The 27,794-nt window shown below is 33.3% G+C and overlaps 2 protein-coding genes and 1 long non-coding RNA gene across 4 annotated transcripts; all 3 read left to right on the top strand.

Annotated features, from left to right (window-relative positions):
• The first annotated feature begins 1,631 nt into the window (after nt 1–1,631).
• Nucleotides 1,632–13,386, top strand: LOC107962197 (conserved oligomeric Golgi complex subunit 1). The gene is made up of 6 exons (XM_016898498.2): nt 1,632–4,176; nt 6,226–6,420; nt 9,274–9,554; nt 10,471–10,650; nt 10,776–10,953; nt 13,003–13,386. The coding sequence occupies exons 1-6, from the start codon at nt 1,990–1,992 to the stop codon at nt 13,174–13,176; spliced, it is 3,195 nt and encodes a 1,064-aa protein (XP_016753987.2). The 5' UTR covers nt 1,632–1,989; the 3' UTR covers nt 13,177–13,386.
• Nucleotides 13,387–13,747: 361 nt separating this feature from the next.
• On the top strand, nt 13,748–20,043 carry LOC107962198 (geranylgeranyl transferase type-2 subunit alpha 1). Of its 2 annotated transcripts, none has more exons than XM_016898500.2 (9): nt 13,748–14,803; nt 16,235–16,393; nt 16,517–16,679; nt 16,916–17,076; nt 17,174–17,278; nt 17,653–18,441; nt 18,539–18,719; nt 19,081–19,267; nt 19,560–20,043. In XM_016898500.2, exons 2-9 carry the CDS (start codon nt 16,278–16,280, stop codon nt 19,946–19,948), a joined length of 2,091 nt encoding a protein of 696 aa, XP_016753989.2. In that variant the 5' UTR covers nt 13,748–14,803; nt 16,235–16,277; the 3' UTR covers nt 19,949–20,043. The 2 variants fall into 2 exon arrangements, with proteins under 2 accessions (XP_016753989.2, XP_016753988.2); XM_016898499.2 differs by having other exon boundaries at nt 16,229–16,393.
• Nucleotides 20,044–24,190: 4,147 nt separating this feature from the next.
• LOC121229710 (uncharacterized) lies at nt 24,191–27,794 on the top strand. Its single transcript, XR_005927626.1, has 5 exons — nt 24,191–24,342; nt 25,128–25,991; nt 26,100–26,170; nt 26,262–26,326; nt 27,523–27,794. It is a non-coding gene; the product is annotated as an uncharacterized lncRNA (long non-coding RNA).

Raw genomic sequence — 27,794 nt, 5'->3', positions numbered from 1 at the left:
AAATTTGATATTTATTTAAGGTAGTTAGTATACTAGGAAGTGACGACCCTAGTAGAACATCTAGATAGGTGAGACTAGGAAGATATCATGTTGAGTAAAACTTGTGCCAAACGATGAGACCCGAAGGGCATCCATATGCCTAGGTGAGACCGGAAGGGTATTTTAAGTGGTAATCTTTAGTGAAGATACTAAGATTGACAATCCTAATAAGACATCTAAGGATGGTAAATACTTAATTAAGGGTAATTGTTGAATTAGTTAATAATTAGGTGACACAATTGATTCTAGGCTAAGTAGCTCACGTAATCAGAACTAGGAATGGGAAAATCCGAATAAATTAACCTAGGGTTATATTTAGTCTTAGTTAATTTAATTAAATTTATTATAATTGTTTAAATTAGAATTTACACTACTAATTTGTGACTCTAGTAGATTAGTAATTATTTAGGTAATTGATTTAATAGAAATTTCTCCAAATAGCAATCCCTTGTTTACGATCCTCAAAATACTTGCCGATGTTCCATTGTAACGCTTCTATATTACAACTTGGCATGTTTGCCTGCAGAAACCGCACTTTCACTTCCACGTTTAATTGCACGATTTTAAGCCTCGACACATGTACGCTGGGGTGTGGTCAAATACATGTTGATGATTGATTGGTTGTTTGAATGTATTAAAATGCTTAGTAAACTAGAATTGATCTCTCTAGTTGAATATTTACTAGGTCAAATCGAGAAGAGATCTTATCATGTAGAACTTTAACACGATCATGTTGAATAATGAGATAGAGAGGTGAGCTATGAATTATGTGAGAGTGGGAGGAGATTTCTACTTAATAGTGGCGATTGATACAATAGGAACATGCATTCTAACTTCGTTAATAACTAGTTAACCAATCAACCATTGCTTTGGTAATCGCATTGGTCTAAAACAAGAAAGAGGAATTGTAGGTTAGTTTAATTTGTTAACATTTTATATTAGCTTCATATGAATATAGTATTGATTGTTCCTAAATTGATTAGGTTGATGTTCACTTAACTGGTAATTTGATTAACTAGTGCATATTGTTAGCATCTAGTGATCTACGTATAGTATATCTGTCAATTTATATTTGAATTTTTTTAATAAATTGATTTAAATAAAATTTTATTATACATTAATATCATTTGTATATGTTCTCAACGTTTTTTGCATCCAAAGCAAAATGTAAGTATATATTGGCTCATTGATTAGCTAATGTTTAACTAATGTTAAGTTGCATTATAGGGTTGGATCATAACACGAGAAGACAACTTATATTAGTAAATAATCAAAATAGCCCGTAGTCTAATCAATATTGAGCAAATCGATTGAAAGAAAAATAAAGATATAAATGCCATTGTCTGGATTGATAATATATCAGATAAGACCGAAGTTAAATTTATTCTAAATCTGTTTATAAATTTATTCACTTATGACGTTTACATACTTAATCTTTGGTAGATAATGAAATATGTATATCTAACTCGTATATTTGATGTAAATAAAAGATTGAGTGTACATAAAATAACGAACCGAGAGATGGATTGTTGACTTTTGGTTGGGACAATGAAGAATTAAATTTCTAATGTTCAAAACCTTGCACTCACTTACGAATGTGAGGTATTGTATACCACACTTTCTAAGTACTTCCAGACTTAAATGAATTGCACGGACTCTAAAAAATTGCACCCAGCAATGATCAACGCCACATATTTACGTTTCAAGTTTAGATATCAATGTTTATAGCTTATATTATGTTGTTGCCTTCTCACCTTCTATGTCTTGGAGTCCTGGGATTTGGGCACATTTCGCAGAGAATGTATTAAAGGGATGTCTAAATCTCTGGAATATTTTGCTGATAAAAGATTTTCAAGCTTGCAGTCCTCAATTCACAACAATATCAAGTTGAGAAAAGAAAGGCAGCATTAAGAGTCAGATTATAGACAAATCCGACATTAAGAGAGAAGAATGAGACTCATATCAGGTTCTGCGGATGACCGAGACGCCGAATCACTGTTCCGCGCCAAACCCATCTCCGAAATCCGCAATGTGGAATCCGCCACCAACAAACAGATTCAAGACAAGAAGGAGGAGCTCCGGCAGCTGGTTGGCACCCGCTATCGTGATCTGATTGACTCGGCTGACTCCATCCTCCAAATGAAATCGGCATCCGAATCTATTTCCTCCAACATCTCTTCCATCCATCATTCTATCCGCTCCCTCTCTATCTCCGTCTTGGAAGCGCCATCCCCGAAACTCCAAACCCCCCCTAACCCTACTACTCGCCTCCGCATCTATGGGATCGCCTGCCGCGTCAAGTACTTGGTGGACACGCCGGAGAACATCTGGGGCTGTCTCGACGAATCCATGTTCTTGGAAGCGGCCGCCAGGTATATTCGTGCTAAGCACGTCCATTCTATCTTGATTCTGCCTGACGGTGATTTGGATCACATCAACATATTGTCCAATTTCCCTCTGCTTCAGCACCAGTGGCAGATCGTTGAGAGTTTCAAGGCTCAGATTTCCCAGAGAAGTCGTGAGAGGTTGTTGGATAGGGGCCTGTCCGTTGCTGCCTATGCTGATGCCTTGGCTGCCGTTGCTGTCACTGATGATCTGGATCCTGAGCAGGTTCTGAGATTGTTTCTTGAAGCCAGAAAGAATTGGATATTGCATACATTGACTGCTTCTGCTGGTAATGGTAATGCTACCTCTTCTGTTGCCATTTCGGCTTTTTGTGATGTTTTAAACATAATTCAGGTCACCATAGGGCAGGTGGGAGAGTTGTTTTTGCATGTTATGAATGACATGCCTCTCTTTTATAAGGTTATTTTGGATTCTCCCCCTGCTTCTCAGTTATTTGGTGGGATCCCAAATCCGGATGAAGAGGTCAGGTTGTGGAAATCTTTTAGGGATAAATTAGAATCTGTCACGGTTATGCTGCATAAAACTTTCATTTCTAGCACTTGTTGGAGTTGGGTGAGGGATTGCGGAGCACAGATCATCAGTAAGATTAATGGTAGGTATCTCATTGATACTATACCTAGTGGCCAAGAACTTATAACTGCTGAGAAGTTGATCAGGCTTACAATGGAAAGCAAGGAGGTTTTGCAGGAGAGTTTGGAATGGCTTAAAAGTGTTTTTGGGTCTGACATTGAATTGCCTTGGAATAGGATCCGGGAACTTGTTTTGGAAGGTGATTTGGATCTTTGGAATGAAATATTTGAAGATGCTTTTGTCAGGAGGATGAAAATGATTATTGACTCAGGATTTGAGGATCTGACCAGAGCTGTCAATGTGTCAGACGCAATCCACACTATTGTGGTGACCTCTGGTGAGAAGATGGATTTTGAGACATATTTGACTACGCCTTCTGCAGGTGGTGGCGTTTGGTTTGCAGAACCTAATAACTTAAAGAAGCTTGGTCCACTGTCGGGAAATAGAGCACTACCTGAGGAAGACAATCTCCAAAGTTGTCTCAATGCCTATTTTGGCCCTGAAGTGAGTCAAATTAGAGATCAAGTGGGCAGCTGCTGCCAAAGAGTTCTTGAGGATCTATTGAGTTTCCTAGAATCTACCAATGCATCTGTGAGATTGAAGGATCTAGTTCCCTATCTGCAGAATAAATGTTATGACTGTGTTTCAGCTATATTGAAAGAACTCCAAACTGAACTTGATAATTTGTACACTGCGATTGGAAGTGAACCCAAGGAAAGCGATTCTGTACCTCCTCCTTTAATTGTTGAGAGATCTCTTTTTATTGGGAGACTCTTGTTTGCATTCGAGAATTACTCTAAACACATTCCTTTGATTCTTGGCTCTCCACGGTTCTGGGTGAAATACACAGCTCCTGCAATTTTTGAGAAGCTACCTTCCTCGTTGTGGCAATCTAAAGCTGTCAATGGTTCTCCTTTCTCTGACAGCCTTGGAAGGCAAATACTCACTAGTTCCGAGAGGCAAAGTTCATCAGCTACTGCTGCATTGCTTGGTGCAAATGAAAGTGCAAGCCCAAAACTTTACGATCTTTGTAAGATTATGCGGGAGTTGTGTATTAGAGCTTACAGCTTATGGATATCATGGCTATCTGATGAGCTTTCAGTTATTCTCTCTCGGGAGCTTGGACAAGATGATGGGTTATCTGCAACAACTCCCTTAAGGGTAAGTTTATACTGGACTACTTTCACTTTCTTTCTCTCTCCCGCTCTCCTTTTGCCTCTGTTTTCATGTCACTAGATTGGAATGGCTATACAGAAGGATGGATTTCTTTGTCATGGTAGTAGTTAAGAGTACTGCTGAAATTTTATCATTGGCAAAAAGTGACAAGGTCTTTATCATTGAAGTTCAGTCCCTTTAAACTTAAGCTTCATATATAGAACTTCTGTTTGTTCTGCCTTTACTTACCAGTCAAAACATCTTACCTTCCCAATCTAAATAATCTTTTGCATGCATCTTTTCCTAGAAGTCATTACGCAAAATTTTAACTCCATTCTAGTTCACATGGACAGCAGGATTTGCTGGTCCAGCATCTTGAAAACATTTATTTGCTTCCAATCCATATCTGGTATCTTTCATCCAAAGACCGCTCTTTGGTTATTCCAAAGAACATGGTTGCATTTTGGATTTTTTACCGGACTCATTGATTCTTGTCACTGTAAAGTTTGCTCTGCTCATATTCCTTGACTCAGCTAATTTTGTTTGCTGGATTGGTGTCCTCTTCTGCGTCCTCTACTGCAACCAGTCAATGCTTATAATCAGAACAACTATTTCAACATTAATCTAAGTTCACTCTGATATCACTTTGATGCACAGCTGTAGAGATATTAAAAAGAAAACCAAACAGTAAAACAAAACCATATCTAATGTTAAATCAAAGTTGGAATTATCAAGTAATGATTTCCAAAAGCGGAATTATCAAGTATACTAGTGATACTTTTGTTTGACTTCGATGTTGGTGTGGGGTGGCTATGGGTTTGTCTTCTGTTTCTGATATTTCCTTTTCATTTATTTTTAATTTTTTGACAATTGGAAACATTTTGTTAATTATGCTTTTTGCTTTATTTGAAAACATACAAACTTAAAAACATGTTCGCTTACCATAATCAATTGACACATGACAAATATTTGTAATGCTAATGTACTAAATAAGCCCTTGAGCTTCGTTACTTTATTTAGATGAGCATATACTTTTGTTACACCCAAATAAGCCCTTAAACTTTAATTGGTACTCAAATAAGCCCTTAAACTTCTATGGGTCCAATGTTAACTGTTAAATGATATTTTGGACTTTTAAAATTATTTTCTTGTAAAAGTAAAATGTTATTAATTTTATTTACTTTTTAAATATTTATATTAAGCTTCATGAGTCTATAATTCTTTATCAATGGTTATTTGATCTTTTTTTATCATTAAAGTTATGAAAATGAATTATTTGTATAATAATTTTTAGAAATTTATATTATTTGAATTAAGATGAACTATATATATGTGTGTGTATATAAGCATATATGATCTAAAAATGTTTTGTGTTCTAATTAATCGTATTCCATACCAATTAAGTGAACTGAAGAAGAATATACCTATTGAATTATGTTTTAGGTAAGTAGTGATTTATGCTCTAATTCCCATTCCTCATACTAGATCAATAGTTCCAAGTAACACCGATCACTAGAAAGCTTTGTAAACGCCATTGGCAGCTTCCTTTGTGGTTCATCAGGGATGGATGATCAGAGTACATTTGCAATATTTGAGTTGTTTCTTCTACTATTTGAGATGCTTTACATTGTCCCTCCATATTCCCTTTTGACATGCCAGATTTGTGTTCTCCTGCATATATGCAATGCACACACTGATACAATTTCATCATATATATCTATTCATATCTTACATTTCCCCTTTGGCATGTAGAATCTTGAAATTTAACATATGAATGCAACAAATTAGTTCATTAGTAATTGGATTAATGAAATTTTAGAATCTTGCAATAGGGAAATCATGAGAGAAGTATTGCACTTTGCTTCTTCTCAAGTGGTTTTAAAACTTTTGAACACTAAGACTGAGGCTTGATTGGTATTTTATACCTTTTAGACTATCTTCTATTCGTATTGTTTGTTTGTGTAATTTAAGTATATTGCTTTTTTGCATATTAAGTTCCAAAATGCAATTATGTTAATTATTAGCTTACTCATTTATCTTTTATATATTGTTAAGGGTTGGGAAGAGATAATTGTTAAGCAAGAACAATCTGATGAGGGGTCATCAGAGATGAAAATATCACTCCCGTCTATGCCGTCTCTCTATGTGATATCCTTCTTATGTCAAGCATGTGCAGAAATTCATAGAATTGGAGGCCATGTTCTTGACAAACCAATTGTGCAAAGGTTTGCATTGAGCCTTATTGAAAAGGTACAAATTTTGTTTTGCATCACGTTGGCTGATTATTCTAGGAACCTGCAATTATCTTGTTTATATTCTATATACTAAAACAATGCTGTGTGTACTTTAATTGCTCTCTTGATGTTATTTCTGCAGTTCTTTTTCTTGTAAACATATACATTAAAGCCTTAATTGACAGCAAATATTGGAAGTGTTGACTTGCATACAGTTAGATTATTGTTTCTTAACTTCAGTTTTATCCCTTGAAGAGCTTTCTTAACTTCTATACAGCTCCATGCACTATGGTTTTTGATGTCTTGACTTAGTTGGATTTTGGGGGTTTAATTACTGTAAGATTTCTATTGACTAGCTGATTTGCTATTCCATTTGGGTGGTTCTTGAATGGATATGTTTTTGCCAGAGGAGCATGTAGTAATTTAGGTGCGTTTTTCTTTTCTAATGTAAAAGTGGTTAGCTTTTGGAAGAAAAAATACAAAGTTTTATAAAAACATTAAAAAGAAATTAACATTCCTCTTCCATTTTTACTATGAAAATTTTCCATTTTGACTTATGACACCAACTCAATTAAGGGTTTTATTATTAGTATAGATGCAATAATTGGGTGCTACCTATTTTGATTTTGCTTGGGTTAACATGAGCCCAGCTTTGAGGTGTCATTCATCAGGTTTTTAACCTAATCAATCCATTATTGAGCAGACGATAAGTTTGACTTCATTCAGTTTAAAGTTGCCTTCTCATTTCTTTCCCCTAAATAAGATGGATGGCATAACTATGAGTGTACAATGTAACCATGGAGAATTTAAGTATGGTAAACATGGAAGATTACCTGATACTGTCTTTTAAGTTGGTAAAAAAAGAGAAAAACCCAGGTGGTAAAAATAAAATAGAAATATAGTAAATTTCATTATACCTTTTTTAATGCTTGATGCTCTTATTAGATATAGCAGTAATGCGAGAATGTATACCATTCTTTCTTCACATAATTTAATACGTTATCTATAACATATTCACCACCTTTAGCGTTGATTGACTTCACATTGATGCATGGTACATTTCCGTGTCATATGAACAACTTGGGAGCGTATTGAATTGTCTTCTAGTGCAGCAATGGCTCATGCTGAAGTTGTTCACGAATTCACTCTAAGATTTTTTTGCATCTTTACTTTTCCGCAGCCACTTCAAATATTCTTGTCTGATGTTATATTGCTAACATCATCAATGTGCTCCATTCCTACTAAACTAGAAATTATATCCACACAAATATGTATTTGTACTTGGGGCTGTTAGGGATTTAACCATGGTTATTGGAATTACGACTACTGTATTATTGACAACTCATACGTTTGTTGGCAAAATGGGAATCATATTTTCAATCCCACATATGTTTTCCATAATCTGTTAAATCTTGTTCCTGTGTGAAGAATAGGCTCTTTGATAAGGGCTCTAATTGTTTAAAGTGAGAACCCTAGAAGATGAAAGCATGCTGCAAGAATAAACTCTTTGATAGAATCCATTGTTTTGAGAAAAATGTAGATAAAAAAGGAATTGGATTCTGAAGGACACATAAATGCTGAGGAACTCCTTAATAGCCTTTGATAGAATGATGAATGCTAAGTGTAAAGATTGGTAACTGCTCCGCAGAATAGAAGTTAATCATTACCAATACTCTTGGTTTTGTTTACCATTTATAAGGGCAGGATGCGATTATGAGTTTAGATTTTCTTAAAAGAAGAAATAAAGAAATGCCAGGATAGATTCAAGATAGGCCAGCTGGCTTATTATACTCCTCTTTTAAGATCGGATTACTGTTCAATTAACTGATATAAGCTTATCCACCGTTAGATTTCTCCTTGTTGCTACAATAAGAGTAACGGGTGTGATCTCATATACTGCTTAAAAAGTCTTATTTATTACCTACAATGGAATAATATGATAAAGGGCAATAAAGAATTCTGGTAAATCTATATCTTGTTGTTGAGACATAGCAGTGAAATCAGTCTAGCCTCTGATTTATATTCTATATAGGCTATACCATCCTGGTATAAGGAACTACCCCTATAGCACTAATGAAAGCCTTATGTCAGTTTCTAAATAGAGGATTAAGTTTTGCATGCATGGTTCATTTTCTGACACTTAACCTTTCAATACATATGGAACAAAGAAATGAAATGAGAAGAGACTTTCAAGTATTTTTTAGGTCAATTAGTCTTTGGTATAGTATATTTTCCACGTACAGAAATGGTGAGACCACTTTGGTTCTTCAACCGCTTTTTTGGTCTCTTTGCATGTTTGTGTCCAACTTACATGATTACTGTCAACTTAGATTGATTTAGGTGTTTTAGTGACTGTCTTGTTTCTCTTGTTTATGTTAGAAATTGTTAATCTTGTACTCGGTAATTCTTTTCAGTTTCTAATCTTAAAGTGAGATTTCCATTGAATGTAAAAGGAAAAAACTATTGCGATGGAAGAAAATGATGCCTATAATGTTAGTTAGAATGTTAAGCTTATGTTTATATGGTAAATCAGAACATAGAAGGGCTCAACGGAAGGATATGATGCTTTTTGTGGCCATTGGCAAACTCAGTTAATTGGGGTTGAAGCAATTGATTCCAAATGAGTATATAGGCACAATGTCCTGATGACTAAAGTTCCTGAAATTTAATTGGTCATTACTTCTGTCTGAAGTATTAAATGATTTCTTTAAATGAATAAAGAAATTATGCTTCTATCTTGATAAGTTTTCTATGGTGGGTTCTTTTTCCTACAAAGCTTTCTTTTCAAAAATATTCACTAGCTTTAAATTATATTTTGCTAGATTCTCATTGGTTTCTATTCTATTCATTTTTTTTATTCATCATGTAGGTTATTTCAAATTATAAGAACTTTCTCTCTACTAGAGAAGCCTCTGGAGCTCAAGTGTCAGAGAAAGGAATTTTACAGGTCTTGTTGGACATAAGGTTTGCTGCTGATGTTCTTTCTGGGGGTGATTTCAATGTAAATGAAGAGTTATCTTTAAAACCGAAGTCTAAATCAGCATTCAGAAGGAAGCGGGACCACATTCAGACAAAGTCTGCTGTTAGAGACAGTGTTGATGGCCTTATCTATTCTTTTTCACAAAAGTTGGATCCCATTGATTGGCTGACGTAAGTATTTCCATATCCTTTTTACATGATTAACAGGATGCCTCTAAGCTTGGTTTTGATTCCTATTGTTTTCTTTCATTTAATATATGTTGCCATCAAACTAGTAAAGTATCACTGGGGTATTGTCAGGCACTTTTTGCTCAAATTGTTAGTGATTTGCTTGTAGGGCAAAGCATGATTTAGGTGCACTACTTTTCCCAACATTTTAAGGCGTCCTACATGTAAATTGGTTCAATTAGTCTATTAAACAAGTTGTATTAGTCACCCACAATTGAACCATCTGCAATCCAGATAGTAAAATATTAAGTGAGATGAATATTCTTTAAAGCCCATCAGCTGGATTTGATGAGAGCATTTAGTAAATTAAAATTTTTTATGGTGAAGGAAACTTTTTCCAAGCTGGAAGTCTTGATGTTATTTTTTCTTGTGCTGGGACCTTTATAGTTGATCAAGACCCTAGTCCTTGATTCACCTTCTTTTGTTTTCCCTTTCTATTTCCTAGAAACTTAGTGATTGGTGTAGATATGAAGGAAACACTGGAAAATCAGTAAACTGGCTTGAATATGTTCTGCTGGTTTTCACCTCCAAACTCTAAGCACATTGCAAGTACAGGTTGCTGTAATTTATTACAATGGGCCTTTACTGTTAATAGAAGATATCTGCTTGTTTTACTTGCAACATTGCAAAAGTTTATGCAAAGCTTCATCTGGTATATTATTGCCTTTGTTAAGTATACCTGATTATTACTGGTCTGATATTTATCCATACCAGATTGTTCCAGCTCTGATATTTATCGAACTGTGTGAAATTCAGATGAAATTGTTGCATTTTCACTTATCAGTTCATCATTAGCTATTGTTTCTACTAGTAAATGTTTATATGTTTTGATTAATGGTATTTTCTAAATAATTTTCAGGTATGAGCCATACTTATGGGAGAATGAGAGGCAGTCATACCTCCGGCATGCTGTGCTCTTCGGGTTCTTTGTTCAGCTTAATCGGAAGTATACAGACACCATACAGAAGCTGCCTACTAATTCCGAGTCGAATATTATGAGATGTTCTGTGGTTCCTCGTTTCAAATATCTTCCAATCAGGTTCATGTTTAACTCTTTTTTTTTTTGGCTACACAGTCTTGCATTCACTTTAATCAAATTGCATACTATCTAGAATTATTTACTCATGTAAATGCTTTTCTTATAATTTACGGCTTGTCATGCAGTGCTCCAGCATTGTCTTCTAGAGGGAATACTGGGAAACCTATTATAGCTGCCTCCAATGATATTACTTCAAGAAGTTCCTGGGAAGCTTATACAAGTGGAGAGCTTTCCCGGAAAGGTGATTTGGATGACCACCAGAGCTTTGGTGTTGCAACGCCTTTCTTAAAATCTTTCATGCAGGTGAGGTTATTCATCATTTTTTTGTCTGTTTTTGAAAGGTTTGTCTAATTCCCTGTTTTGTGAGTCAAAAGGTTTATCTAATATAGAAGTTAATGTACACCTCAAAAGTAAGCTTGCTGATGCCCCTATGTGTTGCCATTGGCTATAGAGTCTAAGGTACATGGTTGGAATAGATATGTTTGGTTTCATTTGAGCCGGTCTTGAGAGCAGAGGCAGAGCCTCCAAAGAGCCAGAGGGGGCCTTGGCCCCCAAGGTTTTTGGTAATTTACCAAGTCCTCCAAGATATTTGATAGTTTACCAAAGTACATATATATACTTATATGCTAAATTAAATTAAATTGCCTCCCTGGAAATAAATTTTTTATATTTTTCATGTGTTATGGGTAAAAGAAAGCTAAAAAACTCTATTTGTTATTTATCTTTTTCATTTTACTGATCATTATTTTTACACTCTTCAAATTATTTGGGTTATCATATCAAGTTATAATCCCATGACTTAAACTAATTTTTCTAAATAATTTTATTTACAAGATTTCAACCACAAGCATGGAGAGAACCATTTTTCTTTTTATAACTTCGCCACTCTTATACCTGACATTTCTAATTTTTTTTCCTCATATTTTATTTATTAATCTCCTATCTTTGCTCAGTTTTAAATCTCAAATATCTCTTTGTATTTCTATAGCTTAAGCAGATATACTAGCATGCTTTTTTTCCCTCTTTTGCCTGAACATATACTAATTTTATTTAAAAAATTAAATTACATATGTCACAAGACAATTTTTTTAAAAAAAGAAGAAAACTAGTGAAGTTTTCGGGAATAATAACAAAATATATCGTATTGGAAGGAATTTAGTTGAAATTATTATAGCAAGAAAATAAATTATTTTTCTAGACAATTTAATATTGTAATTGGCTCCCTCAAAAGTAAGTGCCGAGATTGCCGCTGCTAGAGAGACTCGATTACAGTTTCACTCTAGTTTTACCTCTGCAAATAATACCTTGTCATTTTTCTTTTTCTTTTTAATTTGCACTTAGAACCCTGAGGTTTCGTTTTGTTGTTATAAGGGGTTGTGATATTAATTTCACACAAAATAGTTAGAAAACTAACTTCATTTTTTTTGACAACGATACCTTTTACATCTAAGGGAATTCTTCCAATTTGTTGGTAAAAATTGATGTTTTAGTCCTCTATGATAATGGAATAAGGCTTTAGGTTGTTCAAGTGCCAAGGAAATGAACACAAGGGTATTCTTTAGAAAAATAGGAAATGGTGAGGGGTGTAATTGTAATTTAACCCTGAATAGTAAAATCAAAACCCTTGGATCTTATTGAGCAAGTAAAATCTAATTACCTAACAGAAGTAGAAAATATAGACAAGTTTATTTTATTGGAGTAATATGCTACACTTTGAATGTTTACATTGTTTTAGTGGTTTTATGAAGAGGAAAACATTTCCAATTAATCATGGCTAGCCTCTATATTCTTCTTGGAAATAGGCAATACCACAGTGGAAGACACCTAACATTTTTCTTTATTCTTTATCGAAGGTAGATTGTTGTACATAGCCAGCAAGGAGTGAATTTGAATAATTCACTTTCAGTGTGGTAATCTTGAGCAACCATAAGTTGTGCCCTTTAAGTTAATCTATTTTTCCACATTCATACTGTTGTGGACTACTACAATCCTGAAGTATAATGTACTCTCATACCATGGAACGCAATTTGTTTCTAATAGTTTCTGGTCTAGACTTTTTCTTAATTGATTCTCAACCGGATTGGTCACAACCAGTGGTGATTATTGTACATGTCAAGTTAATGAATGTATTGACATGTGAGGGAAAGAATACTGGAGTGAATCTCAGGTCTCAACCCTTGTTGAGACTATGAGAACAGTTTGGCAAGTTTGCTTAACACGAGTATGGTGTATTTATAAAAAGTTACTTATTAGCAAGTTGTAAATATCCTGGCATATTTGCTGTTTTGCAGCCATGTCAGGCATATTAACTTTTTATGTTGATAGTGATTTCCCTTGTATTTGCCTGGGCAGGTTGGCAGTAGATTCGGGGAGAGCACTTTAAAACTGGGATCGATATTAACGGATGGGCAAGTGGGCATATTCAAGGATAGATCTGCAGCTGCCATGTCTACATTTGGTGACATCTTACCCGTACAAGCCGCAGGACTTCTATCATCCTTTACAACCACCAGATCAGATTCTTGATTTCTGCTATATTTCCAGATTTAGGTAGATGCATGCTTTACTTTATATGGATGGAGAGAGCTGCCTGAAATTTCCAACCTCCACGATAAATGATGGGAAATAGCAATAGGAGCAACCATCCTGCCCCATGTGGCACAGCAAGGCAAAGGGTATATGTTGAAAGAAACTAGGGCATTATCGTGTGAAATCTAGTCTACGTTTTTGGTTTCATTGCTTCTTGTTGCTTTGTCTGGTTCAGCAATTCCACATATCATGTTTCAAGAAAAGTAAAATAACATCACATATCCTACAAATGAATTTTATCGGCCAACCGGACAGTTATGCCTAGATATGCTTAGTGCAAGCGCTCACTGTTCTAGTTAGCGATGCCTATACGAGAACCACATTACTTAATAATTAAAAAGAAATAGCTTACTAGAGATGAAGGTAGTGGATGCGGTGGGGAATATTGACTTTCTTAACTACTGACTTCTGATAATTGCTTTCTGTTATTCTAAAAAAAGTGTTGTTCAGAAACTGAGAGATGTTGAAACACTAAAAAAACAAAAGTGAGGAATGGCATCCTTGCTTCATCGTCCATGGTGTATCCCTTGTGACAACATGTTTAACTTTTTGTCTAGTGTTTATTTTCTGATGTATTCATCCATTTTGGTCCTTAAATTTGGATTTCATCAAGATTTAATGGTTACATAATAGTAGAAGTGTTTAAATATAATATTAGATTAGATTAGATAATAATATTAATTATAATTTAAAAGAAGGGGAAATTTTGTATTTTCATAATTGAGTTATGATTCAAGTAAGAGTGATATTAACTCAATAAAGTGCTTAAATATTAAATATAAATATTAGATTAGATGTATGTGTGTGGGTTAAAAGTACCAGGGAGGTCCTTATATTATAGGGATTTGATCAAATTAATTTATCTATTATTAAATGGATCAGTTTAGTCCATATGTTATTAAACATAATTAATTAAGTTTAAATTGTAACAGAGTTAAAATTTATTGAATGAAAAATGTCTTGATTTTTTTTAGTGGTAGTTTAATTTCAAACAAAAGATTCATTTACTAAATCATAAAAACTATAAAATATTAAATTTGTTAAATAATAAATTATATTTTTTAAACCTTAAATGTTAACTCTATTCCAATTTGAATGTAAAATTAAATTGGATTTTATTTTATTTTATTTTAAAAATAAATAAATGAATCCAGGCTAAGCATGGTATATGTTGAAGGTTATAACCTAAGTTAGTTATGTAAATATACTTTAATGGATGAAAATCATATGAAGAAATATTATAAGGGTATTTTTACTTAATTAGTCCTTACATGTTTTCCTGTTATTAATGTAACTACTGTAAAAATCGTAAAGCCACCGGACCCTTTTCCCAAATCCCAAATTCCAAATCCCAAATCAGTTCTTATTCTCACAAAAAAAAAAAAAAACCGTGCCGCTCAGCAGTACCATCCACGTGCGTCGCTGCCGGTCGACAGCCGTCTCCACTCCAGCGACCACTCTGTCTCCCGCTTCCTCTGTCGTCGGCGCCCGGCTTTCACCACTGTCGTCGCCTTCTCCGCTCCAGCCTTCAGCCGTCGCCGTCCAACTTCATTTCAAATTTCAGGTATCTTCTTTTCTATAATATATTGTTTTATATAATTTATAGACAATTTTTTTTATTGTTCCATTTTGTATAGATTTGGGAAGTGATTACTTGTTAGTATCAAAGGCATATTTCGAAATATGGGATATTTTCCATCAAAACTATGATATTTCAAGAATAAAGTATATGTTTTGATTTGGTCCTTTCTATATGTTTCTAACAGCTAAAATTAGTATGATCTATAAAAGCCAAATTACTTATTTGCAAATAAAGTATCATATATTTATGATTAATTAGAAGAATGTTGTAATGAAATGAGCCAAAGAAGATATTATAGATGATTTAGAGGATGAAATGATGCTTTGTGTGGAATGCTTGTACTAAGGCCTATGTTAATTTTTTGTGTTTATACATATTCTTGAATGTGTTATTATTAATGTTGATATGATATATGTCATATTTTTCTATGGATAAATTTAGTTACTCACCTTATCAATGAAAGCATATTATTGCCTATAAATTTTGATAATACAAAATATTAATAGTAAAAATTAGACACCCATTTTGTGAGTTAAAACAAAAATTTTTCTATGGATCATAATCTTTTTACTTCTTTTGTTCATTCTACATGGATCATGGAAGCTGTTTATAAACTTATTTGTTGGCAATATATCTATCATGTAGTGATTAACATAACTTTGGAGATACATTCTTTTTCTTTTGTTTGTTTTTCTGTTCATGTTTCTTACTATTGCGTTATGGTGGATTCTATTTTGAGTTAACATTACCTTAACTTATTAATTGATTGTCATTAGTAATTTAGTACTTAAATGTGCCTTTCTTAGATGATTTTGGTACTTTTTTTCTGTTTTACTATCCTTATGCCCTTGGATTACTGTTTCATGGGGCAGGTAGGATGCTCAAATAGGATTCACCAACTCGATTAAATAAAATTTTTTCATTCAATTTAATCGAACGCTCATCCCTAACTAGTCTATTATTGTACTGCAAAACAACTTGGTTTATATAACTAAGGTTAAAATACGTCACAGGGACTTGAACTCTTTGTAAATTTAGAATTTAGTCCCAGTATTTTTATTTCCAGGAATTTAGTTCCTCTACTTTTCATATTTTAGTCCAATTATTAACGCTGTTAATTTTTTGTTAAATTTTTTTTGTGTGACTTTTTGAATGAAAATATATTCACTCAATGTAACTAAAAAATGACATTGTAATGAACTTGAATTTAACAAAATGATTTTAACAGTACTGTTAAAACTTTGATTTTGATTCAATCGTGTATATTTAAAGAAATAAATAGATCAATTTATTTTTATATCGATTAAATATAATTATTTGTGCATACAATATGTAAATTTAATTTTCTGCTATATCGATAATTGTGTTAGTAATTTATAAAAATTGAATTAAATCAAAATGTCAAAGCCACAGCCCAAGCCAAACCCACTTGAGAAACAGGAAGAGAAAACAAAAAATGCACGGCCGCCCCCGAAAAGCACCGAAACCTGAAGAGGAAGCGGCTTCGGTTGCCAAAGCTCAGAAGTTGCGCGCTCTCCAAACTCAATTCTTCTCCTTTCACCATAATAAAATGTAATCCTTTCTCTCTCTTTTTTTGGTTAAATTTGTAATATTATTTAGAACTTTTTTTTATCTAATTTAGGATGAATTTTTTGTTATCCATTTTGATTTTTCTTGGTATTTAAAATTTGTCAGTTACACTAAAGAGGCGGTTGAACTTAGTGCTAAGCTTCTTGAGATCAATCCTGAATCGTACACCGCTTGGAACTATAGGAAACTCGCTGTTGAGCACTATCTGAGTCAGCCCGATTGTAATCCTGACTGGATCAAATCTGTTTTAGATGATGAACTCAGAGTGGTGCGTTGCTTACTTACTTTAAGGATTTCATTTTACTGCCCTGTTTTAGTTAAATGAATGTGATTTTATTTTACATTTTTTAAAAATCGAGATTTTCTAGTTTGGATTAGTTAGGATCTGAATGATACTATAATTTTATCCCATTTCACTTTATTTTAGAATTATATTTCTTTTGTTGCGTGTGTATATATATATATTCCTTCTTTGGAATTTATTGATTGAAGGAAATTGTGCAGGTAGAGAACGCATTGAGGCAAAATTTTAAGTCATATGGAGCGTGGCATCATCGAAAATGGGTTATCAGCAAGGGCCATTCATCGATCGATAATGAGCTGAGATTGCTGGACAAGTTCCAGAAGGCTGATTCTCGTAATTTCCATGCATGGAATTATAGGAGGTGAAATTACTATGCCTTTTCTGTTAATCTTGGTGCGTGTAGGTGTTGAGAATTATTACTTTGTGCCATTCATGTTTTCTTTTATTATTCTTCCCAGATTTGTTGCAGAGTCAATGAAGAGATCAGAACAGGATGAATTGAAGTACACTGAGGATATGATTTATAAAAATTTTAGTAACTACTCTGCATGGCATAATCGAAGGTAAAATCGTTTCCTTAAATCTAAGGGCAGAATGTTTCTTTATGGTGCTTTCATTGTGTATATAGGAAGTGAATGCCAATTCCTTGTTTGATAAATATATTAGTTATTTGTGCTAGATAATTGTTGATGTTTTCTGTGGCCAAGTTTCTTTTCGCTGAGCTATAGTTGAAGTGTATTAATAAATTCAAGCAATTCACTGTAATCCTGCCCTTGATATGGTATTTGTTGTTGGACTTAGGCACTAATTGCGTTATCAATTTTTGTTTTAATATGAATAATTATTCTAAATAGCATCTTGATTGCCGGAGTATAATGTTTCTCTCCATGCTGAATATATCTGCTAATGATATGAATCGCATGAATAATTTTTGCAGTGTATTGTTGTCTGCTTTATTTGAGAAAAAGGCTGAAGGATTTCTCTCGAAAGAGAAGGTCTTGCCAGAGGAATATGAATTCATACATCAAGCTATATTTACAGACCCTGATGATCAAAGTGGATGGTTTTATCATCTTTGGCTACTAGACCAAACAGTTACAACTGACTCTCCTCTACTTGCTTCGTCTTGGCCTGGTCATGGTTATGATGTCTTTTTAGTGGAAGATAGATGCTATAATGGTTCTGCATTTTCTCCATTTACTGCTTTGCATTCTGATTCAGGGTCGTTTCCTATTGTTCTTTATTTTAATCAACCTGTTGGGGGTGTAAGCTCATCTACAGTTACTGTAGAATGTGGATTTAATAAAAATGAAGATCTTCTTTGGAAACCACTTTCTGCAAGCAACTCACAAACTGCACGAGTTTGGGTTGCACATTTAAAAATTCCATCTTCAGATCTTCTTTCTACTGTTGAAGTTAGTGTTGGACATTCTAAGGGAATCATTTCAACAAGAGGGTTTGAATATAGCCATCCTTCAATGTTTTCATTTAAAGTACATGTACAGCCTATGGAAAGAGATTTCTCTCAAGTTTCTGTTGCAGAAAGTATTTCATTGAGAGAAGAAAATTTTAAGATCTATGGATCACAATCGGAGGAATCAATTATTAACTCTTTTAATCAACTAAGTATCAAGAATGGTCATGAATCAACTGCATCTAACTGGCGCTCTGAGGCTTTAGCTAAAGAGATTGAATGCTTCCGTGAACTGTTATCGTTGATGGACTGGTGAACTTGGATAATTTAATTATTACCTTTATTGAACTCTTAGGAAACACATTATTAATGGTGTCTCTTATTTTTGTTATTTCTTCCTTTTCTGTAGTAAAATTGGAAAGCTCACACTTGCTAGATTACTGATGGCTTATGATGTAATGTCATATCCATTTGCTAACAAACTGGTGCATTCAGAAGAAGTTCTTGAGCTGTGTAGTGATTTGATGAAATTGGATCCAACACATTACCAGTACTACAAGGATGAACATAGCATGGTCTTGCTACAGAAGGTGAGTACATACTTTCTCAGTGATTTTGTCACTAAAAGCATCATCATTTAAGCTTTAGATTTGGACTGTTGTTTCTGATGTTTTGTGCAAGTAGCCAGATCTTTTCTACAATTTCTAAAATATATGTTTACTTGTTAGGTTACTGTATCTTATGTATGTTTATCCGAATTGGTACTTTGTGGTGGAAAAAGAACCTTCCGCTAGACAACTAAACTTTGTGTTAGATTCTGTGCACGTTTGGTCGCACCCCCATTATCATAAGATACTGGTTTTCATTTTTCACTATTGTACTAATTTCTGGTATAAATTGTTAGATTTGCATAGAGGTTAACTGAGAACCTTTTGTCTATCTATTCTATAGGTGACTTCTAGTAAAGAGTCATTACTTCAACATTGCTTTCAGTATAAGGACTCAGTTTCATCAGCCATATGTGGTCCTATCTGTCTCCGGCTGAACAACTTATCGCTATCACGGATGGGAGCTTTTGAGAAATTATTGTGGGTTCAAATGTTAGATCTCAGCCACAATGAACTACAATCAATTGAAGGTACTGTACTCTCACTAATGTTTCAAAATATTGTTTGTCGAATTGTAGACTATTCAATAAGTTCCTTAATGCTTGAGCTGTTGTTAGTGTTTCTTACAAATTTTAGATTTCTGTCTTCCCACTCCACGTCATACCCTTTTATTCTTAAAGGTATGAAGACTATGAATCTAATGTGAATGTAAACAATGCATGATGCTCCTTTTTTGGGTCTTTTTCCTATTAGTCTGCACTGATTTGGAGTAGAACCTTTTTAGCAATTTACACTTGACCGAATGAATTGTTTGAATGTTAGGATTGGAAGCTATGCAGCTCCTCTCTTGTTTGAGTTTGAGAAACAATAAACTGAGAAGTTTAACTGCTCTGGAGCCTTTGAGAAAGCTCAAGTTATTAAGAGTACTGGATATTTCATACAACCAGATTGGCGATCATTCTATTGACACAACAAGGTACTTGTGCTCTTCTCCTTTGTCTCATTCAGTTGGAAGTGAATCGAACAAGGATGAAACCGTGACCAGCGATGTTGCTCTTATTGACAATTGGGAGGCTTTTTATATTTTTAAAGACTTCAACTTGAATCAATTAGAGATAGTGGGGAACACAATTGCTGATGAAAAGTTTAAGTCAGTTCTGGTTAAGATTATGCCTAAACTTAAGCAATTAGATGGTAAACTCTTAGGTTGAGTTTCAATATATTTGCTTGGTACTCTTTACATTTAAGTTTCAATATTCGAAAGTTTTTATTTAAGTCATCAAACTATTCAAAAGTTTTTATTTAAGTCACTGTATTGTTAAGTTGCCAGCAAGCTTCTGGTGATAATTTGATGACCGGTATAGTAGATTAGTACCCATCAATGAGTAGAAGAACATATCATAGATTCAAGTTGATCTAAATATCAGTTTCGAAGATCAGAAGAAAAAAAATTTAATTTGTAAATTTGTGACATCTAATGTTATTTCATAAAAAGAAACTAAATTTATAAAAAAGAGAGGGAAGAGAGCTTTCGATTTTTTGAAGTCTTATTAAAGAAATAAAGGAAGGGGACTTTAAAGTGAATTTGATAAACTACAAAAATATGATCTTTAATATATATATAATCATTTTTAAAAATTATATACATCTATATTGTAATTTTATATTTTTATATAAACTCAATAAAAATGTAACTTCATTTTAACTAATTTTTTATATAAAGATTGAGATTTGATAAATTGATAATATCTTTCTAAGGCATTTAAATATAAGAAATGATTGGTGACTTGCAGGGCACGAAGACGACCTTCAATGAAATACATCATAGAATAATACGATTAAGCCTTTTTTTTATTAAAAAAAATGACAAACACCTCTGTAGATTGCATGGACTCCAAGCACCTCTCTCCAATTTCAATTATGATATGCTTTATCTTTCATAACGAAGTGGCAGAGATATTTGATAATTTTTTCAAAAAAATATCATTCTGGTATAAAAATAATTTAATAATATATTTTTTTTAAAATGTAATTCTAAGAAATTATTAATGCGTTTTAAAAATACAATAATTTACAGAGGAAAAGGTTTATGAGCCATTGATGAGATTGATATTGTAAATGCAACCCAGAATGATAAAGACATTGTTGAAGATGCAAAAAGCAGAGCTGATAAATATAATTGTCTATTCTTGAATCCAAACACAGATTGAAGCACCACCCTCATCCCTCCTCATATCACTCTCATTCAATGCTCGTTTGACAGTCCATTACAAACACAGCAAAATGACTACAAAAGTAGGGCTAAAGCAAAGTTTCTTTACATGCTGAATCATCTCCCAAGTTTTTTGTTCCATCATTGGCACCAAAAACACGAAAACATATCATAACCAATCCGAATTCATAAACATTTCGGCTTTCTTTATGTGGGAAAAGGCAAAACCTACACAACAACTCATTACAGCTTTGCTAGATTATAATACACACTAATTAATGCTTCAACTATTTATTCATATTTTAATACACTCATATCAGCTGCCATTGCTGGCGCCTAATATATATATATATATATATTGCTTCTACTTTGGTTTGACCATAATCCGATTCTCGGTCTTCCCCAATTCCCGACGTAAACAAGAAAACCCAAATCTCAAAAATGGACCTTTCATCTTTAAAATGCGCCAAGGAAGAGTTGAAAGAGCTTTTGTTGAACTCTTACCACTTGGTATGCTTTGTTTAATTCAAGTTCATAGCTTATTATATTAAAGTCCCTAACGTTTTGTTTCTTTTGAAAATTTTGTTGATTTAGAGGCCTTATTTCACTTTAATCTACCCCTTGTACGTATCTATCTTGTTAGACTTGCCAAATTTGGGTTTAAATTATACCTTGAAAATTCAGAAGAAAAAAGACGAAATCTATTAATGAGAAAAACGAATTTAGACAGCAAGTAGGCTAAGAGTACGAACAAATTAAACCATAGCTAACAAGCTCAACCCATACATCCTAACCTATAATTACAATATTATGATTATATAAAAAAAATTAATCTCTTACATAATCCTAATTTAAAATTAAGTTTGGGATTAAAATTAATAAAGGATCTCAATATAAAGCAATAAAAAGAAGAAGGGATTAAAAGTGAAATTAACCCCAAAATCAAATATTTATTGATCTTCTCATGGTTTCAGTCCCCAAATCTTTATATACATATATGATATTATTATTCACAAATTGAGATTAAAAACAGAAAATAGAAACACAATGTGTGCAACCATGCCAATAGTGTTAGCAATATCCTTTAAAAATAACTCAAGATAATTTTCTTGCCAAAATCTCAATAACATGTCTAAGGTCCAATCTACTTGAGCTGGATCATGCAATAAGCGGCAACAACAACTCTGGAACCAGGCAGCTAGTATGCGGCTATTGTGTGAGAGAGCAGCGGTGCACTGCTGGCTGCTGTGTTGAGGCATGATGCAGCGCTGAAGAAAAGACCTGGTGCAACCTATATTGTGCTACTTGCTGGCTGCTATGGTTACTTGAGAGCAAGGACGTGGGGTAATAGAGGAAGGGAGAATTGACGATGGTGGGCACACAATAAGACTTTTTAAGCACAAGACAAAGGCAGCAGAGTATTGGGAAGAACATAGGTTGACGGCAGAGAAAAAGAAAAATGAAAATAAGGGGGGCGTGATTTGGTGTTTTAAAAAGCTATGGCCAATTAGCCATTAAGCCCTTGGACTTATTCCTTCTTAAAAACTCTCCTTTTCTCCCCCTTCTGATTTAGTCCTAACCCTTAAAAATTTTCAATTTTATCAATCCAATAAACAAATATATACAAATTAAAACAAGCCAAAAAAAAAATTCAAGAAGAAATTAAAGATTTTAGAGATGGGTATTTCTGCTAGGATTTTTTTTTCGACCTTCAGCTTTGAATTTGTACAATCCAATGGAGAGAGAACCGGAGGGTGGGAGGAATAAGATGGGGGGAGAGGGAGAGGGAGAGGGAGAGGGAGAGGGAAAATTTTTTATTTTATTTAATATTATATATTTTTGTTTAATTACTTTTTTTTTCTCTTAATTTTCTAGTTAAATTAAGGTAAATTAAAAATTTTAATGACACATGTCACTTCTTAATTGGTTGCAAATTTTTAATGAATGTATCTATATGAACCAACATTAATTACGAAAATAATGTTTAGATATCTAAATTTAAATACCTAAATTTAGAAACTTCATAGTTTATGGACCAATTAGTCAAGTAATGAAATATTGAATTTGTTAGGAAGAAGCTTATTTGGTAAAAAATATAATAGATGGAGAGAGGTCTATTAATTATTATTCTTTGTTCCCCAACAAATCTTGGTAAACTATATTATTAGTCACTAAATTATGAGAAAGTTTCCGTTTTAATCACTTAACTAAAAAAATTACAATTTAATCATTGAACTATTCGAAAATTTTCATTCAACTTATTGAACTATTCAAAAGTTTTTACTTAAGCCACTGAATTGTTAAATTCCTTTTTAATAAAAGTTCCGCCAGCGAGCTCTAAGAGATGATTCGACAATTGATATAATGGATCAGTATTCGTCGATGAGTAGAAGAACATATCATAGATCCAAGTCAATCTGATGGCCAGTTTCGAAAATCATAGAAAAAATGTTTGAATTTTAGTTCGTAGATTTGTGATGTCCAAAGTTGCTTCAAGAAAAAAACTAAACTATAAAAGAGAAGGGGAAAGAGAGTTTTCGATTGGTGTAACATTGATTTTAACAACCCAATTATTTAAATGAAAACTTTTGAATAGTTTAATGACCAAATTGTAACATTTTTTTGTTAAGTGACCAAAAGGAAAACTTACTCATAGTTTAGTGACTAATGGTATAGTTTACCTTTATTTTTTTTAGAATATTAAATTTATTACGTTTATTTCGAACTCATATTGGAACATGATATAATATATGATTCTTTAATCAAGTGCTGAATATACTACTAAGGCACATTACACTTTTAAGAGAGAATACAGGTTCAAATAAGGCACACTGCACTCTTAATAGAGAATACAAATTCAATCTTAAAGATGACGTTGTTAGAAGGGGTTGTCACATATCCAAGAAAGAATTAACTTTCATGGACAGTAAAACAAACATGAAGGATACTTTAGTTATACCAAAAAATATATAATCTTTGATATGTATAATTATATAAGACTTAATGCAGCATATTGAACCAAAGAGATACATTGGCAACGGGGATAAATGTCCATTTACATGCACTACAAGTGGAGAGTATTCGGCCATACATTGAACTTGTCAATTCATGCATCATTTTTTATTCAATGTACGACACACTTTCATGCACCATCTTTTATGGCTATTAGACTACCTAGCTAGTTCAATAAATAGGGCTCTTTTGTATTCTTGAAAGGAAATTTGGATCAATATACATTTGAGAGTTTAATCTCCTTCATTCTTTGAGAATATATCCGAACTTATCAAGACATAAGTCTTGTGGCGTTCAACCAATCGATCTTATCACTCTCATTCCCATCCCTTTTTGAAGTGTGGCGGTCAATCTTTTTGGAGTGTCGCGGTCAATCATACCGTAAGTTTCTATCTCTCTATAGACAGCGGGTCTCAGTTCTTCTTCTTTGTTGATACTTATTATTCATTAACAAACTTTATAGAAAACAGGTTAGGTTCTTAATAACTTTGACTCTTTTCTGGTTTTGGTTAATGATTCAAAAGTTTGAATTACACATATCTTTTATTCATCTTTGTTTAATAACTTTTATTTCTATATTCTTACCTATTTAGAACTATTAGGAAAACTTAGCGTTCTTGTAATTCATAACTTGATTATGAGCACGCATTATTTGATATCAAAGCTAGTTTTCTAATCAGGTGACGGTTATTTTATCTTTTGGTATTAAAAAAATTTCGTGAAAAAAATTTTCGTGGAAAAAAAAGAGAAGAACACAAAAAAATTAAAAAAGAAATTGGAGTAAAAAAAGTGAAGAAAAATTTTCAAAGTGTGTTTAGTTGTTGTGATATAATTTTACATCATTTGATATCATTTGGGGTTGTGTGATTTTTCTTTTTGTCAAATTTTCATCTTGTTAGTGTTTGCCAATTTTCACCGTTTTTTCTTATTTCTCAAAATAATTGCCACAAACATTCTTCATCATAAAACTACGATTTTGTTTAAGTTCGTTCCAAACAAATTCTTAAAGGACTTAAGAGAATCGAGTGGTAAAAGGTAAGAGTGTTGAGCGCAATAGAGTGATAAAAGCCAAATTGAGTGAAACACGAGTTGAGTGCTTCATCGATCTATGAGGATGAGTGAACAATAGATTTAACTTTGTTACTGATCTTTGGTTTGTTTTATAGTCATTATATCGCAGGACGAACATGAACTCGGTGAAAGAGGTGGAGTTCCCAACTTTCTAATGCAAGCTATGATGCGGGAAACGCGAAGGATGATGTAAGAAGATTTCGAACAACTTAGTAAGCGTCTTGAACGTGTAGAGGAAAGGTCTCGAAGGGGGAGATCTCCAATAGGTTTGACAATGACAAATACTATGGACATGATGATGAAGGTCATGAACGGGCTTATATACTTAGCATGGGCATAAGCAATCGAAGGCCTAGAGAAAGACGAGATCATAAGCGAGTTGATGACAACCTTTGTCACTCCCCATATTTTATTTACTTTAAGTCGCTAGTGCATGATAAATAAATTTAAGTAGCCAAGTGGTTAAGTGAGTTATTTTTTTATAAATGGTCTAAATATTAAGACTCCACACTCTTAACTTTTTAATTAAAATTTTTGGACAACTTTTGCATGAGTTAACCCCCTTACTGTCCAACCCATAGTTAGCATGCTTTGGAAGATTCTTCCATTGTTTACATGGTCAAATTTCCCTCAATAGCTCCCTTTTCCATTCCATTCCCCCATCAACATACCATTTTACCTCACTTATCATAGTGTGTTGTCCTATGCACCTAGACAATACTCATACTACTTTTTATTTTATTTTTCATTTTGCTCTCCTCTATTCTCTTTGTCGTTCTCCTCCCTGCTCCTTCCCATTTCTTTCTTTTTCTTTCATTTTCACCACATAAATCACTTTTTCTCTTCTTGTCTCCTCCACCTCACCACTGTCATTGCCTTCACGCTGCCGCTACCATTGCGCCGTTGCCACTGACCACCACCAAAATTTTCCATTTCTGATCTTTTCTTCTCCTCTACTTGTAATTGATTTCCTAATCATTCAATTTTAGTATTTCGATCTTAAGAGGGATTTATCCACATCCTATTTTCTAATCCATCTTTTTATATTTTTGTTATATTTTTTCTAGTTGCAAATCCTCCTCCGTAATCGGTTCGTCGTGGGAAGTTATTGAGCTCTTATCCTTTCGTTATTGCATAGGTATTGAAGATCCTCCATTCACGATATTTTATCATACTTTTATATTCGATTAGGGTGATTCTAACATTAGGTTTATTGTGCATTCGTGAAGTGATATTCGTAAATCTCGGATCTGTACCCCACTTTTTGGAAGAGTGTGTTTGAACAGCCAATTAAGTAAGTATTTTACTTAATCAGTAAAATGAGAGTTATTTATTAAAATAACTTTATTCTGATGCGATATGAATTTTTTTTTTAAACTTGAGGACTCAAGAATTGATCTCATCCCTTAGAGTTGGAAAAAAAGTTGTTATCATCAAAATTTGCGAAATCAAGTGTGGTGATCTATCTTGTTAAAATATATTTTATTTTTGTTAATCGTAAAAATCTAAACATATTAAATAATTATTTAAGAAAAACTCTGAAAAGTAAAAAATGAGGATTCCAAGTAAGTGATTCTAAAACTTCAGATCTGTGATATTATGTATGTGATTATGCGATTTTTTGTTAAATGTGTTGATATATGTTTTCCTGATACTCATGTAATGTGATATATGACGTTATTGAATATGCATGTAAAATAAACATGCCGCCGATTTTTTGATATTCTTATTCGCAGGTTAAGCATGCCATTATACTGATTCTAATTCACATGTTAAGCATGTCATTATTCTGATTTTGTTTCACATGTAAAGCATGTCATTATACCGATTATGATTCGCATGTTAAGCATGTCATTATATTGATTCTGATTCGCATGTTAAACATGTCATTATTCTGATTCTGATTCACATGTTAAGCATGCCATTATACTGATTCTGATTTGCATGTTAAGCGTGTTGCTATACTGATTTTGATTAGCATGCCTACTGAAAATTATGTTCTGTATGCCATATCACATGCACGGGGTTGGGATATGAATGTACGGAGGAAGTTCTAGTAGTTTAATTGCATATTGACATTAGTAAGCCATCATGGTCAGGCAACCTGGGGTGGCAGGTCATTGTTTTCAGGCAACACGGGATGACTTAATTGGTGGCTTAACCATAACATTCTGTATTTGGCAACTTGATTGCATTATCTGGTGGTATGTCCATATTATTGATGTGCTATTGGATGGACAAGTTCTAGGAAACTCATTATGGTGTGTAGTGGAGATGGGTAGGAAATGTTTTTTGGAAAATTGCATTGTTTCTAAAAAAGCATTGCATCGGCATCATTGATATGCATACTAATAAATGTGATTCTAAGATTGTGTGTTTATGAATATGTGATCTGTTATACTGTTGAAATTCTGTTTAAATTGATGTTGCTACGCAAATTGACCTATATTGGGCTTTAAAAACTCACCCATTTATGTTTCTGATTTTCAGATATTAATTGAGGTTAGGGCATGGGCTTAGATGATGGAGGTGAACTCGGATATTTTTTTTCAAATAAATTATCACACTATAATACTTGGTATTTTAGGATTGTTTTTGTTATTTTGTATTGTAGTTTGGGACATTTCATTTGGTATTTGGGTGATTATGCATTATTGAATTTTTAAAACTATCACATAAATTGATTTATAAACTTAGTAAGAAAAACTGGATTTATAAACTATCACATTTCGTTCTTTGAGAACATATCCTAATTTATCAAG

The sequence above is a fragment of the Gossypium hirsutum genome, chromosome A05 (genome assembly GCF_007990345.1).
Source record: "Gossypium hirsutum isolate 1008001.06 chromosome A05, Gossypium_hirsutum_v2.1, whole genome shotgun sequence".
Classification (NCBI taxonomy): domain Eukaryota; kingdom Viridiplantae; phylum Streptophyta; class Magnoliopsida; order Malvales; family Malvaceae; genus Gossypium; species Gossypium hirsutum.
The sequence above is the reverse complement of the archived record's forward strand: the minus strand, read 5'-3'. Positions and strand labels throughout refer to the sequence as shown.

Excerpts from the sequence above, each read along its gene's own strand:
- LOC107962197 (XM_016898498.2), top strand. The coding sequence starts at position 1,990 with ATGAGACTCATATCAGGTTCTGCGGATGACCGAGACGCCGAATCACTG. Across the intron at positions 4,177-6,225 it reads CTGCAACAACTCCCTTAAGG|GGTTGGGAAGAGATAATTGT; the intron begins GTAAGTTTATAC and ends TATATTGTTAAG. Across the intron at positions 9,555-10,470 it reads GATCCCATTGATTGGCTGAC|GTATGAGCCATACTTATGGG; the intron begins GTAAGTATTTCC and ends AATAATTTTCAG.
- LOC107962198 (XM_016898500.2), top strand. The coding sequence starts at position 16,278 with ATGCACGGCCGCCCCCGAAAAGCACCGAAACCTGAAGAGGAAGCGGCT. Across the intron at positions 16,680-16,915 it reads TAGATGATGAACTCAGAGTG|GTAGAGAACGCATTGAGGCA; the intron begins GTGCGTTGCTTA and ends GAAATTGTGCAG. Across the intron at positions 18,720-19,080 it reads GCATGGTCTTGCTACAGAAG|GTGACTTCTAGTAAAGAGTC; the intron begins GTGAGTACATAC and ends TCTATTCTATAG.